General features: G+C 41.0%; 1 protein-coding gene across 10 annotated transcripts in view; it reads right to left on the bottom strand.

The window, feature by feature from the left end:
- Positions 1-4,094: 4,094 nt before the first annotated feature.
- Positions 4,095-22,001, bottom strand: part of ntng1a (netrin g1a) — a 146,827-nt gene continuing 128,920 nt past the window's right edge. For 2 of the 10 annotated variants that reach the window (XM_072450541.1, XM_072450543.1), the window contains exons 6-8: positions 18,872-19,039; positions 15,344-15,478; positions 4,095-5,644 (exon numbers count right to left, since the gene is read on the bottom strand). In XM_072450541.1, the coding sequence (XP_072306642.1) occupies positions 5,391-5,644; positions 15,344-15,478; positions 18,872-19,039 (557 nt within the window). In that variant the 3' untranslated portion in view covers positions 4,095-5,390. Of the gene's footprint in view, positions 5,645-15,343; positions 15,479-18,871; positions 19,040-21,355; positions 21,416-22,001 lie in introns of all 10 variants that reach the window. The other 8 variants (XM_072450551.1, XM_072450550.1, XM_072450545.1 and 5 more) reach the window with 7 other exon arrangements.

Below are 22,001 nucleotides of genomic sequence, written 5' to 3' on the forward strand. Positions count from 1 at the left end.
TGAAAGACCCAAACTAGTAAACAAGGACAAGGAAAAGGACCCGTTATGATTCCTCCCATAGGTCAAGGCTAATCTAGCTCAGCAGTGTTCACATTTTAGCTTCCCAACGCAGCACTTTCAGACGGAAGTCGAAAGGCCTCCGTCCAGATGACCTTTGAAATATTTGTGCTTTCTGAACCACAAATTCCCAATAACACGCAACATGCCACAATACACACACAGCATATGTAATTGACCTGATTTTAGTAGCAATACCCTTTATGTATCGCAGCAGCTACCTTCAAAAACAGAACATTTCATTATTTTTATGTATTGTATATCTAAGCTACAAAATACATGATCAATGCACAGTTTTGGAGGTATGGCACAGGGTTCATCAAACTAAAGTACAGCGCACATGAAGACTCCAGCACTTGCTCAGCTGCAGCCAAGTGTGCCACAGTACCACCTTCAACTCTCCCGTGCCCCAGTCTCTGAAGGAATCTTTTGAGAAATGGTGTCTAGAATGTATTCATTAGTTAGCCAAGCATTGAGATTACCCCTGCTAATGCCGCTATAGTTCAGAAGGCAGACATGTAGGCCAGCGCTGTGCAACTGAACTCGAATAAAGCTGGCTCTACAAGCTCGTGCATCCATTAATAGATCTACTGTACATGGAGTAGAAGCGGGGGGTTGAAAAGCCAAGTCTGTGTCAGCCCAGCGCCCACCGGTAGAAAAAAGGAACGGGGATCGATAAATGCAATGTGCCAGTCGATACGTGCATTGATCATCGCACAAACAAACATCACAAACCAGAGCGGGAATAAAGCAGCGCAAAGCAAGGTCAATACCTCTCGACCTCGGCTAATGCAGGGGCTGCTCCGGCATATTTAACATCTCGGTCAGATGACAACTGTACAGCGCACTTTTCTGTAAAATGTAGAAATACTATATTCTGTAGACTCATTTGAGGATACTGGACATGAAATACATTCTGTTTTTAAGTACTCAGTGGAAAGATTTGCATTTAAAGAGCCTGTACCTGACTTATTCTTCACCTTACACTCCATATTTAATGTAGTATATAACGTAAAAGTAGCTAATTGTGAAAAATATAGGTTGTTGAAAGCGAAACGGAAGCATTTTCCAGGGATCAACATTTTTATCTCAACTTCATTGTCTTCATGAATGTAAATAATTTGCCTGAAATGGTCTGCAGTATGGCATTAAACTTATATAATATCTCCATGGAGACAAGACGGTGACGCCATAAGGCCAAGTCGCTGGTACCATGGTCAGATCTATGGAGAGGCGACCCCTTTCACAGTAAGAATGCATGGTTCAAGAAAGTTTTTAGCACCTGTAATTTAACACAGATGCGTTTTAAGTCAAATTGTGCAAAATTCCAGGCAAAGCAATAACATCTCCATGGCAACAAGCAAGTAATCAGACCTCCACCAGACAATCTATAATAATTCTTGCATGGATATACTACTTTTTACTAAATCTCCTTTTATAATCTCCATATAAATTGGTGACCTCCTTTCCTTCAGGCACCAGTTCCAAGCGCACTGACCGACGCCTAGTTCCTGGGGCTACGGTGGCCTGTAAGTGACATTAAGAGCAATTTTATTACACCTCCAACTAATTACAGCCATGATCTAAGAATATGTGGCTTGAACGTCTTTGTCGAGTCAATGAATCCCAGAAGATACACAGCACACAGTTTTTGCTTTGGGGCTAAAAGAAAAAAATCACTTCCCGATAGATCTTTTTTAAACACTTTTGGTCGGCCATTTTTTCTTTTTAGATTATTCCGAGGTTTCGCTTGGAGGTGTCGGGCGACGCTCGGTGGTTTGGGTCAGCTGACAGATGCTGGAGGTGAGGTATCTCCCCAAACGCCGAGGACTCTATTTTAATTCACCACGCGGCACGGAGCATTGACAGCACCTGGGCTCATACGCAGAATAAGGCCGCTGTGGAAGACCTTGACAAACCAGTGACTTTGACTGTGGTTTATCACCTGAGAGACAAGATGCACCCGTCCCGAGCTGAAAATAGAGGGTTCTTATGGATACACCTGGTAAGATCCAAGATGACATAATAGGTCATTTGTATGAGATCATAATGCGTAATATTCATCTTTGAAATCAGCAATTTACGTTCTAATACTCCATGACAAATAATACTTTGCTTGTCAATGTGTGCCATGACTTTATTTAATTTATTTTCACTTTCTCTTGTGTCATGTTCAGTGTTCTTTGTTCTCATGTTTTAAAAAAAGGAAATATGTATTAAAAAAGGAAGGATCATGCATCAGTATTAAAGGGTATGACGTCTCTCTTTGGGGATGTTGCTGATCTGCCTTAAATGTTCCTTTAATTATGGCTTTAAACTTTCCTATCTTGCATTTATAGTGCAAATAGCTTGAAAAACAGCCATTCTTACAGTGAGGGGGGCTCCTTTTTCTTTGCACTCTTCTCTTTTGTTTGTGATTTTATTAGTTTAGACAATCAGTTGGATTGATAATTTTTAAATTAGTTAATTTTATTGTATTTCTGTTTCTGTAATTTCTTTGTGATTTGAATGTATTTTTCCTGTTGTGTGAAGCACTTTGAATTGCCTTGTGTATGAAATGTGCTCTACAAATAAACTTGCCTTGCCTTGCCTTGCCTCCTCTCCACAGATCTAACCTGTAACCTGGCATAGTGGCATTACCTGTCTCCATGAAGATAGCTACATTTAATGCAAAACTGTGGGATTTTCCAGGCAAAGCATCAACAGACAAGCAGGAGGCGGACACCTGAAGTCTGCTTTTTCTTTCTCATGATTAATAATGTACCAAAGACATATTCAAGTTGATTCATCAATAGAAGGTTTCTGTGTGAAAAGCTGACACAAATTATTATTATTTTTTTCCATATTATAATGGTTCTGCTTTCCAAAGTTTATTTTCTTTACTCATTCTTTATTTGAGCTAAAAGTGTGCTCAGAAAGACTTGAATAAATGTAATCATAAGCTTTTCAAGCGTCATTGCTCATTAAATCTGCCACCTGTGCACTGCAAATTGGAATATTATTAAATGGATACCAGAGGCCCTTCTTCCATTCTGATCCACGCTTGGGACCGATACTGGAGCATTTGACCCTTTGTGTATTTTCTTTTCATCATTTTCTATTGGGAATTAACTATGACCGGATTAACCTTAAAAGAAAAACCTACACTACCTTTAATATAATCATCAGCACAAATCTACGTGTAGTCTCTATGTAACTTTTCTGATGGCGGTTGCTTTCTTATCTCCAAGAATGTTCCACAGTAAACTTGCATTTATAAGATTAAAGCTTTTTTATTGCTCAAAAATGAATGCCATAATGTGGAACCTTTCAAGCTAAACAATAACATCTCCATGGAGACAAGCAGAAAAGTTCCGTAGTGCACTTGAATACGTTTATTTGAGCTGATTTGCTGTACTTTATATGATTTTATGACTAAATTCCAATGATATCCTAAGTGCAGTGTGGTCATGAGGAGGAGAAGGCCCAATATTTCAGGTTATAGATGAGCTGTCGACTTTCTGACAAGACCCACTATATAAACTTTTAGCACCGCCTCTCTGGGAGACATCAATACTTGTAAATATTTAATTCAGTGCCTCCGACAATGCGCGCCGCTGAAACAAATCTTCAGCAGATTGGATTCAGAATAAATAGCACAAAGATATTACAAAGCAGATTTGACCATCATTTTGTCAGTGGAGAACTACTTCATTTGTACATTTGTGGGATGGAGATAGTGGACCTGCCGGATGCCTGTGGGAAAATATACAATTGATATGAAACATTTAAATTGAAAAGTGTTTATAAAGCGATTTAACACGTGTACCTAATAAAAATGCCCTGTAAATGTTGATATGAGTGACTGTATCTGACACTTCTCAAATTTATTGTTAAAATGGGTTCTTAGCATAACATTTTTGTAATCTTTAGTTAAATTCATGAAAAAATTTTACTTTAACTGATATGTGACTTTAACTATACATCATTTTGTTCTTATCCACATATAAAATGACTGAAATCATGCACCTTACCTGCAGTGAAAGACAATAAAAGTGTAGGTTATTTTTAAACTTTTATTCACTTAAATTCTCAAGTGTTAAAGCAAGAACAAAACATTTATAATGTCCTTTGGTGGGATTTTATTACACTTTATTAATACTGTATATGTAAACTGATATTCTTTGATGCCAGCACGTTGCCAATACAAAGGAAAATCAACTGCACAACAAAAAGTAAAATGAACAAAAACAAGAAATGGGAGGAAAATCTTCACTGAAAATAGGGGAAAACATTATTTGGTTGTTTTGTGGAAATACATTTAAGATCGCCTTGTTCAGTCACTGGCAAAGATACAAAGGGACTACATGACGTTTTTGTCGAAGAACTTGCAAATACAATGAGCATTTTCTCAGCAGTTCTCATCAGATCAAAACTATCATCGGACCATGAAAGTAGGACGGTTTACAGCGCGAGGGAAAAGATTTTGTCAGGACAAAAGTGGGCTTCTTACACGTGTGCGTCATCGTCACTAACATCAGACAAAAAGAATCTTTCAACCAACGAGGGTTTTACGGCGTTTTCACGAAAGCACGGGTTGGTGGCAGCATGGCAGGAGAGAAGAGGCGGGAAGAGGAAAGAGGAAGAAACAGAAGATCGTGACCAAAGACAGAAACAACATGGGTTCCTCAAAATGGCAGTCCGGTACAGATTCCCTTCTATCCACAATGCACTGACAGCAAAGAATTCTTCCTGTGTGTGTGTTGCTCCTCTTTTTGCTTATTTTTCGGCGACTTCGTTTCTTAGCTGTGTATAGCGTTCAGCCGGGACACTTTTGAAACCGTCTTCGAGATCCCGAGTCCCGCCAACGCTAGAGCAACTCGCGGGGAAAGAGAGGCGTCCCACGGGAGGGGGCGGACCGGCGCGGACCACCGTCGAGCAGAAGAGGAGCTGATTGCCGATTGGTCGCAGCTGTTGTTGCCGTGGCGATAAGAGAGGACGTGAAGGAGTCTGTCATCTTGGGTTTTGTCCCGTCTGGAAGGAGCTCAAGTACCTGGTATGGCTTTGTGGGAGGGGGAGATGTCTTTCAGTCGTCTGTTCCTTGCTCATTTTTATTCTTTTTTTTCTTTTAAATAACATCTGGCATTTTTAAAGTTTGTATCTTTTTTTTCTCCATATATATTCTTTAAAGTTAAATGAAAAGTTTTTGCACTCTGGCACATTCCCGGTATCGCAAGTGTCCACTGGGGGCAGCGAAGCTCATTTAAGTCCCGAAAAGCTCATGATTGTTCTTTGTAAATGGTTAATTATTTGGAGGAGGATGAGCAGGTGAGTAGTGGGCGTTGTGTGTGTGTTTAGGCTGGCCAGCAGGGGGCGTCCCTCAGCAGCGACCAGCCCGACAGCAGGAGCAGGAGCAGGGTTTTGGAGGACGGGCCGGGTGTGAGAGGGGCCTGTCCCGAGTTGGGCCCCACACAGCCGCCCAGCTCGTTCTCGCAGCGGGCTTTCTCGCACAGGATCCCGGTGAAGGCCGCGGGACAGGTACAGCGCACGTTGTTGACGCACACGCCTCCGTTCTGACAGCGCAGGAGCTCGTTGTCGCACACACGGGCTGAAGAAGACAATGAGGCACAAGTTAGGAACGGACATTTTAGATTTCGGCTTCAAGTGATCAAACATTACAATTAGGAATCATTATTAAGTTATAATTAAGTTATTACCGTGGACCGGTGCATACGTTTTGAGTGGAGATCATTTCATTGCAATCACAGAACTAGAACTATTGCTAAATAAAACAACCAAGTACTGCGTCTAATTGTGAACAGTAAAACTTAATCAGGAAGTCAATATAACAAGTTAAAACATTCTATCGAGTGCTATGGCTTTTTCTATTTACAAATGAAAATGGAAATTGGTTGGTTGGAAGTCGTATTGACCACAACAAAGCTACAACAGAAAGTTTATTAACGCAAATATGAAATCATTCAGGCATAAACACCTGTGCAGCCTACAAAAAGTATTACCAAAGTGGAATTCTGTCAACTGGACAATTTTTTTTAGAGCGATTTGGATGAGCGGCGAAACACATTCACTCCAAAAACTTTTGTCCAGTTGACAGAATTCCACTTTCTTTGGCATTGGACCCTGTTTCTGAATGACAGTTAGGGATTACACATTGTTAATGCTAACTGTGTTTCTATTTCCACCTCAATTTCCTCAAAAACCATTGCATAAAGCATTTCCCCATCATTTTGTCTCCACACAAAAGCCCAACTTCAGCGAGGCATCCCCCCCAAACAGCAGTGACTTTCCACAAGCTGAGCGTCAGGTGAAAATTGGCGTATATATTTAGAGCCGGGGACGCCGAGGCCACACAACTCCCAGCGGAGGCAAGCTGTCAAGCAAGCTGCAGGCAAACAAAGGCTGCAGCGTCCACGAGCTAATAACGCAGCACGCACAGATAAACAGTGACGAACAGAGACCAGTTCTGCCCATTCTAGTGCTTTATGGAGCCAGCACCGGGACACAAATACCATAAGAACAAATATACGGCCGCTTTCCTGATACAAAGAGCTGTGGGAAAGGGGTTAGCAAGAGAGTGACAGAGGTAAGAGTAGTAGTAATAGTGGCAGCAGCAGTAGTAGTAGTAGTAAAGCAGTAGCAGTAGTATAGTAGCAGTAGTAGTAGTAGTAGTAAAGCAGTAGTAATAGTAATAGTGGCGGCAGCATCAGTAGTGGTTGTAGTGAAGCAGCAGTAGTAGTAGTAGTAGTAGTAGTAGTAGTAGTAGTAGTAGTAGTAGTAGTAGTAGTAGTAGTAGTAGTAGTAGTAGTAGTAGTAGTAGTAGTAGTAGTAGCAGTATTGTAGTATTAGTAGTATCAGTAGCAGTAGTAGTAGCAGTAGTAGTATCGATAGCAGTAGTAGTAGCAGTAGCAGCAGTATTGTAGTATTAGTAGTATCAGTAGCAGTAGTAGTAGCAGTAGTAGTATCGATAGCAGTATTGTAGTATTAGTAGTATCAGTAGCAGTATTAGTAGCAGTAGTAGTATCGATAGCAGTATTGTAGTATTAGTAGTATCAGTAGCAGTATTAGTAGCAGTAGTAGTATCGATAGCAGTATTGTAGTATTAGTAGTATCAGTAGCAGTATTAGTAGCAGTAGTAGTATCGATAGCAGTATTGTAGTATTAGTAGTATCAGTAGCAGTAGTAGTTGCAGTAGTAGTATCGATAGCAGTATTGTAGTATTAGTAGTATCAGTAGCAGTATTAGTAGCAGTAGTAGTATCGATAGCAGTATTGTAGTATTAGTAGTATCAGTAGCAGTATTAGTAGCAGTAGTAGTATCGATAGCAGTATTGTAGTATTAGTAGTATCAGTAGCAGTAGTAGTTGCAGTAGTAGTATCGATAGCAGTATTGTAGTATTAGTAGTATCAGTAGCAGTAGCAGTGAATGGCTCAGATTTGAAGCGCTGTAGGCATATCCCTAAGCCCATTCTAAAGAGCCCCAGTGAGGTTTTTTTAGCAGTTGGGGCCATTTTAAGATCTCCAGGCCAAGTTCTGCAGTACACGGTCCTTGCTCCTCACTGGGTTCCTCTCTTCCTTCTGGGACCCTTTCCCAGAAGCTCGCACCTGTGTACACTCCACCTGCCCAGGGAAGCGAGGCAAACAACACGCTTTTTTCTCACTGGATTACTCTGGGCAAGGCTTATATATAAAAAAACAAACAAAAAAAAAACGTAGTAGTAGTAGTAGTAGTAGTAGAAGAAGTAGTAGTTGCAGCAGAAATAGAAAGAAGAATCAGAAATCAGATTAATTTAGAGTACAATTTACAAATGATTTAAATTGGGAACTTGTTAGCAGATAACACTAAATAGGAGAAATGAGGAATGAGTAGTAGTAGTAGTAGTAGTAGTAGTAGTAGTAGTAGTAGTAGTAGTAGTAGTAGTAGTAGAAGTAGTAGCAGTAGTAGTAGGTAGTAGTAGTAGTAGTAGGCAGTAGGCAGTAGTAGTAGTAGTAGTAGTAGTAGTAGTAGTAGTTGTTGTAGTAGTAGTAGTAGTAGTAGTAGTAGTAGGCAGAAGTAGTAGTAGTAGTAGTAGTAGTAGTAGTAGTAGTAGTAGTAGTAGTAGTAGTAGTAGTAGGTATTAGTAGTAGAAGTAGTAGTAGAAGTAGTAGTAGTAGTAGTAGTAGGTAGTAGTAGTAGGTAGTAGTAGTAGAAGTAGTAGTAGAAGTAGTAGTAGTAGTAGTAGTAGGTAGTAGTAGTAGGTAGTAGTAGTAGAAGTAGTAGTAGTAGTAGTAGTAGTAGTAGTAGTAGGCAGTAGTAGTAGTAGTAGTAGTAGTAGTAGTAGTAGTAGGTAGTAGTAGTAGTAGTAGTAGTAGTAGTAGTAGTAGTAGTAGTAGGTAGTAGTAGTAGTAGTAGAAGTAGTAGTAGTAGTAGTAGTAGGTAGTAGTAGTAGTCACAAAAACACAGAATAAAATAATGAAACACGAAACTCGAGCAATATTTATAACAATATAAAAAGTATAATCAGTCCCTAAACAACTGTAATTAAAAGGCCTGACTGAATAAGAAGGTTTAGAGGATCAGTAATAGTAGCAGTAGTGGTGAAACCAGGACCAGTTAGGATTGCAGTAATAGTTGTACTGTTGGTGAAAGTTATTGTGTCCTTGGTTAGTTATCTCCAAAAGTATGTGCGCGAGCAAATGTGGAACTAACGATTTAAATCAGTTTAGCCTGGGAGATGAGAACAATCTATCGAGTCATTACATACAGTAAACACCTCTACAAATATAATGCCTCTTATACTGCGAGGGAGAGTTATTGTGCACAGTCAGACGCAGGGCTGTGACTGGAGCCTTATTAAGAACCACAGAATCCTGCTCGAGAGGATCCGCCGCTGTTTTGGCCCTGCGCCTTTTGCCGGAGGGCCACAGCTCAGCAATTACAAAAGCACAAACTGATCCATCTGAACTGTCTGCGGCTTTTACCAGTGACAATGTGTCGGATTCGGAGCCCTCAGCAGCAGCAGCAGACGAGAGTCGATAAACGGATGAACAAAGTCGTGTCACTGAGCGAGGACTTTGTTTAATTGTTTTCTTTATTGAAGCCGGTGGAGGAGTCAGCGTCTAAAATATTACAAAGAATTGCGAAAGACGACGGACGAGATGTGAGATTCTTTAAATGCACTTTCTGAGCAGATTGTCAAACAAAAACACATCTATGTAAAGTCCTTTATTAGTCACACGTGCGATATAACAACATTGAGTAGATCAGATGGAGAGTTAGTTCTGAGCTGCAGGTTGAGGACACAAAAGGAACACGGAGGAGCCAGAAAAAAGCTCCAAACTCCATTATAATCAATAATTTAAGGCTCATTTGCCATTCTTGACCAATTACAGCATGAAACGTGTTTTCCGGGGTATAAGTCGCATTTTTGGGGGAAATTTATTTGATAAAACCCAAGACCAAGAACAGATATTTACAAAAATAAATTGATTTGATTTGATATTTAATCTTGAAATGCAATCTAAAACAATGACAGATTAGAGAACATGGTGAATAGATGTACGTATGCTAACGCTAACACCTTCAGCTACATGACGCACAGACAGAACTGTGGTAAGTGTCTGGTATGTTAAAGGTGGTATAGACGATTTTTTTCAGCAAATTTTTTATCATATTTCCTCGTGGCGTGGATAAATCATTTGTCCTGCCACGTATCAATCATAAAACGCACCTATCGCTCACCTGCAGCCGCGTGCAGTTCGTGCCCACGTTTCCGCGTGCCTAAGCGCATGGATCTATCATAATATAGTTCCCTCAGTGTACGGGGCAAAATGAAGACGGAGAAAGACAGTTCGAGCTGACGCAGAAGTGGACAGAAATCTACGGGAGACGAGAGATGCGATGCGCTCCGTTGCGCTAATAAACAAACGCACGTGTGTGTTGTATCGGTCCGCACGGGGGAGTGCGCATGCGCACTTCCACCTGCGTTCTCAAATCGCCGAAAAATTGTCCATTGCGCCTTTAACGTAACATAAGAACAGTTCTTCAGATAACTCTAGCATAAAGAACATGCTAACAAGTTTACCAAAGCATCAGTTTTACCCCAAATCACTAAATCCATTGAATTCTTCTTCCTCTGTGTCACTTCTAAACAACTCCACAAACTCCAGAGGAAGAGGAAGTGCAGATTCTTCTTCTGCATCGCTTAGAGCCTAGAGCGCCCTCTCGCGTTTGCCAGTGTGAAAATAACCAATTATATCACATATGAGTCGCTCTGGAGTATAAGTCGCACCTGGACAAAAACTATGAAAAAAGTAACAGAAGCATTTTTAACTTGTGAGAAAATTGGGGAAACGACGAAGCCTCTTCTTGAATAGTTTTCTGACAGATAAGACCATGCCATTGTCACAGAAAATCATTCAAATGTGGGGTTTGTGCTGCGGAGAGGAGCGGAGCTGAGGAGCGGAGCTGAGGCGCGAGGCGGCTGGTGCAGGTGAGACTGCTCATGGCTGTCAGACGGAGACACGGGTCAAGTCCCAGAGCTCGGGGGACACGTTCAGCCTTTATCCCCCTTCAAAAACTCATTGTATTTTTCAAACATTTTGCAGTTTGCCATTAGAATAAAACAATTACGTTTAAACACAAAACAAGCCAATACTTAATTATTACATCTGCCTTTTACGCTCGATCGACTCATTTATCCAAGTGTGAAACCTCCAAAATGTCACTTGATTATAATAAGTCTGCAAACCAACAACGCAAAAAAAAAGTCTCCATTAAAAACCAAGGCTCAGCAGCTTAAAATTCTATTTCAAAATGACCAGTATAAGAAGGTGTTTTTGAACTGAAGTCCAGCCGCTCCTCCATCAGACGGTCGGCACGGTGCTCGGCACAGCTGGTTCACTGGGCTTCAAAGAACGGCGTGAGCAGCAGCCGGCCCCTGTGCGGCCCCTGTGCGCTCGGCAGTTCATTTGGGCCAATTAAACAAAGTAAATCCTCCACATGGTGTTCCCGTATTGATTCGGTCAAGTTTCAAAAAACAGACATAAAAGATTAGGATTTAAGCGTGAAATAGCCATTTATTTCTAACGTTTGGATAATAAGTCACCCCTCAACAGCACAGTTTGAATATTTTGAATGTATTCTGAAAAAGGCTGTTCTTATGCTTTAGTACAGTAGTATTTCAGTAGCCCGCTTCAAAAACTGAGACAAAATACTGAAATTGTGTTAGTATAACCTGAATATTAGCTTCTCATCGGGGCAAATGCAATGAAGATGAGAGCAATGAGATTAAGTATAAGAATAACAACTTGCTATGATATGTAGATCCAATCCTGATGGAAACAGTTTACATTTATCCAAACTTACACTAGTTTGTGGCCTTTTGTGGCTGAATTCAAATACTATGGTCTGCAATCTGCTACTGTTAATTTATTGTTTTTACTTTGGCACAGGTCACAGTTGAAAAGAGGTTTCGATCTCAATGGGTTTTTCCTGGTTAAATAAAAAAAAAGAATAAAATGAAATACAATACAATACAATAAATAAAACAAATAAAATATAATTGAAAAAAAAATGAATCAAATGAATCAAATTAATGAGATGAATAAAATACTGTGGGTTCTCCGGGTTTGTCCTACCATCCAAAGACATGCATGTGTTTGGTCAAAATGGCAACTCTAGATTGGCCCTAGTGACTGTGAGAGTGAATATTCGTCTGCGTGTCCTGTCTCTGCGTTAACCCTGCAACGAGCTGGCCCCTATCCAGAGTGTACCCCGCCTAAGGCCCAAAGTCACTGGGATAGGCTGGGATAGTCACCCACGTCTGAACAAGCGGGAGAAAAAAGAAAATCATTAAATAAAATAAATAAATCCTATTTTTCAAATTTTCTATACAATTAAATTCACTACCATGCCCCAGTCGCTTTGGGAGTTAAAGTCGAGCCATCGTCGAGAAGCTGATTATTTCTTAACAATGGGAAATGCCTCTAAATGTCTGCCATATCGAATCCTCTAAATACAGTCTTTTTTCTGTAATCACGCTCATAACAAAGCAAACCACAATTAGTGGCGATGCACAGCTGTGATGAAAGCCCAGACAGAGGCTCGGAGGTGGGATGAGCCCAGTTCAAATCCTGCTCCATCTACTCCTCCTTCAGATGCAAACACAGCGCCACTAAACGACGAGATCCGAGCCGTTTGCTTTTGATATGAGTGATAATATTTGGAAAGCTAGGTGTGCCTGTCTGGGACTGTCATGTGTTTGATGAGAGATTTGAGTTTTTAATTGCCTTCTCCAATCTGCATGAACAAAGAGGAACGCCTGTGTGCATAAACATACAGCAGTGAAGAGGAGTGGAGCGAGGTCAGAACGAGTTTTCAGACTATTTCTGCGATGGAGAGCTGCATCGCGAGAGACGCCATGATGGGCATTTTCACAGACCACAAACAGACTTCATACTGTACAGTAAGTGGAACAGGAGGACGAAAAAGTTTGTTGAGGACATTTAAGGACATTTAGTAGTCTGGAACTGTCAAAAAACACATGTTTGCATCTGTAGTCACTGCATTTTAAAAGAGCTGGGACATAAAGCACCTCTGATGTCATGAGAGGCTCTAAAACAAGGGTCACTCTCCCCTTTTGTCCTCCAGGCAACGCCCTTTCTCCCCCCCTCACTCCTTTAGTCCTCCAGACCTTGCCCTTTCTCTTCCCTCACTCTCCCCTTTAGTCCTCTAGATCGTGCCCCTCCTCCCCTCACTCTCCTCTTTAGTCTTCAAGGCAATGTCCTTTCTCCCCCTCACGTTCCTTTCCAGGCCTCCAGGCTCTTTCTCCCTCTCATTCTCCCCTTTAGTCCTCCAGACCTTGCCCTTTCTCCCCCCCTCACTCTCCCCTTTGCTCCTCAAGACCCCTCCTCTGCCTAACTCTCTCCCTCCTGTAGTCCGCCAGACCTCGCCCTTTCTCCCCTCACTCCCTGTTTAGACCTCAAAGACTCACACTCCCCCCGCCCTCACTCTCCCCTTTAGTCCCCTAGATGCCACCCCTCCTCATTACAGTAATAAACCACTTTGAAACCTATTTATTTGCTTAAAACTCGTGCTAGGTGTGAATGTGAGACAAAGCTTAGAGGGTTACATGAGGGAAAAAAACATTTAAAAAACTGGTTTAAGGTTTTCATAATTTGTTATATCGGTTTACAGAAACAAGAGTCTACTTCTTCAGTAATGAACTTAACTTCAGACCTTGAATCTCACAATCTCACACTTTAATACCAGTGTGGGGCGCATTCAGGCATTCAGGCGCATGTGGTAAAATATGCCATTTGCAGTAAAAGTGCAAGAAACAATAGCACAGTTTCACAGATACTTCAGTGACGGATAAAAATAACCAAATCACCTGTTGTCGCTTCTTGTACCACTACATTCCAACTTTACACTGGCTTGAGGGCCCTGACCGAGTGGGGGAGAACACTGCATATTTTAATCAGGGTGAATTTAAAACTTGGAAGCTTGAAAAGATGTATCTATCTATTTATTCATCTATCTTTTCCGTAATATTGAGCAGCATTGTGAAATGTTATGGTCAAAACATCTTCAATATAGAAAGTGACAGTTGACATAGTATTTGAACATTCTTTAGAGAGAGATAGATTAATACTTTATATATTACCAGTATAAATTGTAATACAGTCTGTTCATTCACACGTTATAGAAAATAAATGAAGCTTTTTTAAGATTTAAAAGTGGCAGTTTATACATGCCACAATAATTTAAGGTCAATAAAGTGTCTATGCTGCTGTCATCTTGGCTCCTATTGTCCTTGCATCATTTTAAATGTTTTTCACAGGACATCTGGTGATAAAAAGTGAAATATGCACATTTTGGCATGTTATGGAAGCAATGCATTTGCAAAGGAAAGTTGCTAAACATTGACTTTTGCCATAACAATCCATAAAATGCCGTAAATATCTCCCTGCGATGTTTGAATTCAAGACCGTGATTTTGAGCATACAGAGAACGGACAATAACCTCATTCCCTGTCTAAAATAGAAGCTCATTCCAAACTTTTGTCCAGGTGGCACGAGTTTGATTCAAACAAACAATGACAAATTGGTGACATTTAAAAGTCGGAAAACATCACAGTGCATGCTTTGTGCTATAGCCAGGGGAAATCCAAATATATAAAAGAGCGGACAACAAATAACAAACGAGCCTGCAGTCAGAGTAAGCAGTGTTTCCTCCTCTCAAAATGTTGGAGTTGGATGACATTGTGGTGTGGTGGGCTGGTGTGGGGAGAGGGCTTTTCAAACAGACCAAAGGCAGCAGGACACCGGTCAATATTGGCTCAGCTGTTGTGTTGGCGGCTGGTAACAGAGTACAGAGCAGCATGCATCCAGCCACGCCATTGAGCTTGCACTGTTAACAGTCCTGTAGGCCACAAGCTCATAATATGTGGTTAACAAGGCCATACAATAATAAAGACATGTTTGAATAGAAGCTCAGGTGATTGGGGTTATATATGTATGGCAGTTTGTACATTTACAGTGACAAATTGAATAAAATGCATAAAAAATGATGATTTATTTAGTAATCATGAGACATTAAAGGTGCACTGAGTAACTTTCTACTAGTGGAGGGTCTGCTACCTGCTTTTCTCCATGAATATGCTATTGCCTTGCTGGAATGTTCCAAAGTATGGCATTTAACATCTAGCTAAACGCCTTTCTCTGAGGAGCCAAGCAGGGGACATCCACCAGGTCAAGTGACGGGTCAGATCTGTGGAGAAGCGACCCCGCTCACAGTATGAATGCATGTTTTTCAAGGCATTTTTTTGGGCTATAAATAATAATAAATGCAAGATAGGAAGTTTAATGTCATACTGTGGAACATTCTTGGCAAAGCAACAACAGCTACATTAAAACAAGTGGCCCTTCAAAAAGTACTAAGTGCACCTTTGAAAATTGGTCATGAAAGATTACTTAGAAGTCAAATTAAATGTTTAAATTCTCTGCACTTGAGGTTAAAACATGTACAACTACAGCCAACTGCTTTGTTTACTCGTCTAGTGTGAACATAACTGTAGGAAAGCAAAGTTTGTCTTGCACGATATATGCAAATGACTAAAGCTATAGTTTGAAGGCTTTAGATGAAGGCAATTTCAGAGCTTTCGAGGTGAACAAGTTTGTGATTTTTAACTTGCAAATTGCATATAATAGCGCGGCAAGAGCAATAAAAAAACATTTGCTTTTAAAAGGCAGAGAGCAGAGCCAAGACTGTAGCTGCAAAGGAGAAGGCAGAGGGTGGTTCTACTTACATTTGCAGCCATTGTCCCACATATATCCAGGCAGACAGTCCTGACACTTGGGCCCCGTAGTGCCCTCCTTACAAATACAAAATCCTGTGCCATTACAGCGATCACTGACTGAGCCATAGGGGTTACAATTACAATCTGTAAAAACAGAAGACACACACACGTCCAATGACCCTGCAAGATTTTCACATCTTCAAGTCGACAATAATGTTAAACTGTGTAAAACTTTTCTGACAGAGTTTACATTGTAATGCTACCATTTCAACTGTAATGGAGAGAGAATGGGAGGATAGTGACTGAATATAGATGACACGTTCAAATTAGCATCAATCTGTACAGTTAGACTTTACATTTTTGATAAACAACATGTAATGAGCACTTATGCAAAGCACTGTCGGTAACTTTGTTCAAATGGCAATAATGGGAAATCCACACATGCTGTATCTAAAACTGGAATCATTTAAACAGAGTTTAAGAGAAAGGAGTGAGAAAAGACAGGAGCTGATGGCAAAGTGTGATGAGAAAAGATGGAAAAAGTGACATAAAGAGAAAATGGCTGGAGTTTATGGTACATTGAAATGGGCATTGTAGTAATACTTACAGTTTAAGCCTGGTTAGTCTCTAATTTAGATCAAATCTGAACCTGACTTGTAAATTTGCATGTGAATCGTTAAGAAGCTGAACTAATTATTGCAAACCTACGGAAGAAATTCACTTATCTTGAACTGGAAAACAAACAACAACAACAAAAAAGCATTTACAAAAAAAAACTATTACATTCGACTGTTGATATGTGATAGGATTTTTTTGTCGGTTCCGTGAGCCTGTGTTTGATTGAGACGACACATCAGAAGCAACTATTAGTCTTCAGACAGTTATGTTGTGTTTTATGAACTCTTGGATTTTTGCACTTCTACCAAGGTTCTTTGTGCAGCCAAAAGGACACTACAGAATGGTTCTGTACTAATAACTTAAAGCTTTGGCACCCACCTTTTTTGTGTGTTTTCACTCAAATCGTAGATTGTAAGTAACACTTTGTGACAAAAAAGGCCACTGCATGCTGTCTGCGGTTTTTAATAAAGTATTTAATTTCTTGTGAACAAGGAAGTAAGAGCAGAAAGCAGTGCTCTGATTGGCTTGCAGTCTGTCATATTTCACTTTCCCATCTGAAAAAAGCTGTTCTAAAGTCATGCACGTGTCGGAAAATGAATGTATGTGGATAACAGCTTTGTTAACAACAAACAGATAACAACTCCAGTTTTGTGGTATGAAAATCAAGTATCCCAGCTTTAATATGCAAAAACAGCTAGAGAGTGTCAAATCTAATTTAGCCTCTCTTTGTAACCTGTTGACTATAGTAACAAAAAGCATTTTACAATTGAACTCTATTTCTATTTCTAGTGGTACTAGTGGTACAAGTCTGACAGAAATGAGCTGAATTTCAGGTCCTGTCCTGGTGCCAAATCTACTTTACACTAACATTTCACCAGGATCACGTGTGCAGTAACTCTATCACACATCTCACACTCCCAGTAGAGCGTGCATCGAACAAGAGCTGCTCATTAGTTAAACCTGCCTGCTCTGACCTTCACTTCTCCTTAGCCCATCCAGACTGACAATGCTTCTGACAGCCATCCACCGTCACATAGCACCCCGCTCCGGTTCACGTGTCCCTGCCCCAGTAGCACCCACGGGTCATCCATGAGGACAAGGGTGACGTCCATCGTGTGTGTGTGTGTGTGTGTGTGTGTAGAAGGCGTTTGGGGAGGGGGAGGTAACGCCTGGCTGAGTCTTAACGCCTCGTGACGGGTTTCAGCTGCTGCTCCTGGGGCCACTTCATGGATATGACATATGCACTCTGGTGACACCTTCCGACCACAAACATTTCCCTCAAAGCTCGTGTTGCCTGTCAGAGCAGCCCCCGTGGACTTCACCAAACGCACCTGGCACTGTGCGGCGCACACACTCTTCACAGGCAATCCAATGGGGAGGCTGACATTGGCGCCCAAGGAACTATATTCACACGTTTTATGCACCAAAAAAGAGAAACAGACGACAGGAGAGATGAATGCTCTTCAAAGGTCATGGACGAAATAGCAGAAAGACCCAAATTCGAAAACTGCTTTTAACTTTGACTCCTTTGTGTTTCAAAAGCAATTCTTGGTGTTTTGGATTTAACAAAGTGAGGTGATTTAGGCTATTTTAAGTCAAGTATCTGAAGGCATTCTCACCTTTTGGAGGCCTGAAATAGTTTGGATTGAAAGGGAATTATGAACAAAACTCCAATCAGATCCTGCTGATTTGATTGGGTTACGTAAAAGTGTGTGTGTGTGTGTGTGTATGGAGACATAGAGGAGAGATGGACGGGCTGACAACTTCCCCATGTGCTGTGGACGATGATCGAATACATGAGCCACCAGTACAAACGTGCATATTGTACAACACAGTATTGGAACAGTGGTGGAAAGTAACTGTACTTAAGATAAGTATCTGTACTTTATTTAATGATATTAACATTGGATACTTTTTACTTTTACTTCTAGGTATTTGTACTTTCAACTCCACTACATTTAACTGGATTGAAAAAGTATAGTACTTTTAAGACCACATGAAAGGGTTGTTCATGGTGACATCCAGCCCAAAGATTTTGAGTTAAACGGTCTGTACCTGATTTTCACTGTTCACTGCACCTTTAGCAGGCTAATGCTTGTTAGCTTTTATCCAGGACGTGATATAAACGGTGAATATTTAGGATGCTGGGAATGCATTAGGTAAGTGAGCGATACATGTGGACTACTGCGAACAGTTTAACATGATACAGCTGTTTTTCACATTTCAAAACAATAAAAATGAGGTACAACCCCTTTAAAGATCAGAATTTGAGCAAACACAAATATATATAAATAAAAATGCCTATTATAAATCAAATCTAAAAGTACATTTTTTGATATCATACTTTAAATTTCCTGCCACTCACTCTGTACTTTTACTAACAACATTGAGTACTTCTTCCACCACTTAGTAATAATAAAGTATTTGTAGGCATTACTAAGATTTTCTAGTGTGTCTAAAGTGTTTCTCTCTTGGACTTGTGGCAACAGTCATGCTCTGTTACTGTCATGTTACGTTAGCCGTAAACGCAGGTGAGAACTCTGCATTGCATGTCACACTCGCACCATGCAACGCCTCAGAAAAAGATTGCAAGATTCAAACTTGAAATCTGGCTGCTCTTTTTGACAAGAAAGATGACTTTCAAAGGCTGAAATGTTCTGCCTATTCCTTTTATTGGATGAACAATAGTTTTATGTAAAGTTTATTGCAGTTTGTGAATGAAATGGTGCAAAGCTGAAATAATACAAATAAAAAGATGTGGTGTTTTTGGTGTCACAGAAAAAATAAATCAAAAATACAAATTACAAAGCCAAACACTCAAAACAGACGTGCATGAGCTGTTGCCCTGGAGACCAGATGATTGACAGAGCAGTGTGACAGCAGTGACAGTGAGAGGGGGCGGGGTTTTGGGGGACTGACCTATGCACACATTTTCATCGTCCAGTTCGGCAGAGGCATTGCGGTAGTAGCCCAGCTTGCATAGCTGGCAGTGCTGCCCCCTAGTGTTGTGCTTACAGCTGACGCAAATGACGGTGTTTAGCAGCTCGATGTAGCTGCATCGGTTGGAGTGGCCGAAGCATTCGCAGTCTTGCAGGTAAAGTTAAGATAGAAAAGAAAGAGATGGAGAACAGAAAGAAAAAGAAAGAAGGAGAGAGACGCGATAGAGTTGTGGAGGTTACTGCGAGGGCTGCGGCGGAGGGTTTAGCAGTTTCAGAGCGAGGCGCCGGGGCATGCCATGGGACAATGGGTTTCACAAATGAGGGGTTTTGTATGGTTAGTCTGGCATGGGACGGCCTGAGTTAGAACACATGACACAGAAGCACAGCGTTAGTACACGACTCTGAGGAGGTTAGATCACCACAGGCACAACAACAACCACAGGAGGCGGAGAAGCCGAAGTGAAGGCACAGACGTTACACGGTTATGAGATGGAGCTGGAAAACCACGGAGCATCATGAACGCACTGGGAAATGTACTATCTGTAGTCTTGAAACTGCCATGAAATGCACAAGAAGGTTTCATGTTAACTGATGCAAGGTTGAAATCGGTTCTCCCTGATCTCTCGGCTCTCTCAGAAGCCTCAATGAAGAGTACAATGTCAGTGATTGAAATGAAGCAGTAAAACTAATGCTTTTCTGTAGCTACATCCTACCCATTCAGAATGCAATTGACTTTACTCTGGCACTATCCTCACCTGACTTTAAAATACCATAGTACCACCAACATAAAGAGAAAACGTTTGTTCAGACAGAAAAATGAAATAATGATTCAAAAACCACAGCACAAATATTGGTTACAGGGCTAAACAGATATTGGAGCTATCAATCCGGTTGGTAATCAAATCAAGTCATATTTTATCTATTTTATCAGACTGAATATCTTACTGAAATATTTTTTTTGCTACCAGAATGAAGTATCACCCTGTCAGGTGCTTTTACAAAATATATGGGTCTTATATCTTTGTTAATTGAAGTTTCATTTCAGTTAGATAACAACAGCACATCGTACAGCACGACCACATTTTAAACTACAGGTATGTGTCATTTATGTATGGCCTGAAATCCAGAGCTTTGTATTTTCTAGTACATTTACTTTATAAAACTGTTCCTTAGACAATACCTGAGTAAAATATATTACACTGTAGCCGCACTCTTTCTACAAGAGTAAAAGTGTTGTTCCTGTGAGTAAGTTACAAAAGAGTCGTGTTGACAATATCACACTAGAACATTTGTGTTTCTTGCACTGTTTCTTCAGATTCAGATTTAGCTTTTCCAATATTTATGATCTGTCCTTTGCAAATATAACATTTTATGCAACCGTTTGTCCATCCTATTACATGGACTTTTTGTGAACCAGATGCTACGTCCTAATTGTTGGTAGAAATTATAGATGAACTGCAATTACTCGAGCTTGAGTAGTTTCCTCAAATGCTAGTAGTACTTTCCTGGATCACTATGCACTTTTACTTACTTCAGTACAATTTGTTCTACTCCAAGCACGTCTGCTTGGTTCCAAACCGCACTGTGCACTACTCAAACTAACATGACTAACTCACAGTGCATGGTGTATCTTGCAGCAGTGCTCATCCTCGTTGGCGCTGAAGTGTTGTGTCATACTAAATCAAATATCTGCGACTTAAACGTGGAGTGAAAAAGCCCGGGCCAGTCTCTGGCAGGCTCTAGCAGCTCTGCCCTAGGGTGTTCCGACTCCGCTCGTCTCCCTGTGAATCAGGATCAGTGGGCCGCGCTTTACTGACCACTGACAACACGTGTCACAACGTGGACAGATGCAACCTCTGGCAACTGCCCAAGCACAGACACACCAAAACGTAGCCAAGACGGAGGAGTAGGAGGCGGATGCTGGCTTCTTTTCCAAAGGTTATTAAGCAACTGTATTGAGGTTAGGTCTGTGTGTCCCTGGCTAACAACCCAACAAAATAAAGCGCACCGGAATCTTTCATTATCACCTGCCGCAGCGCTTTTCCTCTGGAGTTAACCGCTAAGATCTTGTGCATTAGATGACTATATCTTTCACGGACTCGCTGAAGACAAATAATCTCCTCTTTCCAGAAATAGGGTAAGGTCATAAATCATGCATACCCAGGGAATAAAATGTCTTCAGACGCAGAAGCATGGTCCCCCAAAAATAGTCGCATCGCCTCAAACAACCAGACGAAGAAGATATGACTCCAGAAGACTTTTACAGTGTTTAGAAACAATTGCATAGATGAGTGAATCTTTAATGTGCCTTGAGCCATCTGTCGGGCAGTGAACTGGAAAAAAAATGGGCGTCGTACATAAAGTGGCTGAGATATCTGGTAAGAACGACAGGGTTAAAGGGGAAGGAGACATACTTGAGAGGACTGGGAGTCATCTGGGGGGCAAAGCAAAAAAAAGCTCCTACCTCGCTTGCTGTTTGCAACGTGGACACTAGGGGCAGTGGTCAACGCCACTTGAGGAGCTACTAGACAAATTAAAAGAAGAAAGAAACAAAAAGAAACAAAACAAAATACATGAAATCAAACATAAAGCATGTAATGTCAGGAGTCAACAGTCAACAGAATATAACGAGCCGAATGAATGATATTAAAATTAAAGAATGAGCTTGTGTTTTAAATGCCTCAGAACATAATTTTTGGCAGTTTTGTGGCTCTCCAATTTATTAACAAGCGCTAAGTATGTTTCAGCGCCTACGAAAAGCCTCCCCTGGCTCTCTGAATCCCCCAAAAGACCATCCCCGCTGCACTGGAGGCTCGCCAACATCACCCACAACATAAATCTGTGCACAGGAGCGTGGATAAGGGGGAAACAAACTGCCTCTGTAGCACTGAACACATCAATCCCTCCTTTTCTTTACGGTCATAAAACAAACAGTGGGGTAATAGGAATAATGGGCCAAGGCTGCAGCCGTTAAAGCCGCTGTCACAAACGCTGGGTAGAGTCAGATGCCATTGAAGGAACGGAGCACAGCGTGAGGGAGCAAGTTATTGGTCAAATGCTGTGATTTAAACAGTACGCACAGCTGAACTATTGACTCTGTGGAAGATCTG

This window comes from Eucyclogobius newberryi, unplaced genomic scaffold, assembly GCF_026437365.1.
Source record: "Eucyclogobius newberryi isolate DKJ021-1_F unplaced genomic scaffold, fEucNew1.0.hap1 SCAF_18, whole genome shotgun sequence".
NCBI classification, from domain to species: domain Eukaryota; kingdom Metazoa; phylum Chordata; class Actinopteri; order Gobiiformes; family Gobiidae; genus Eucyclogobius; species Eucyclogobius newberryi.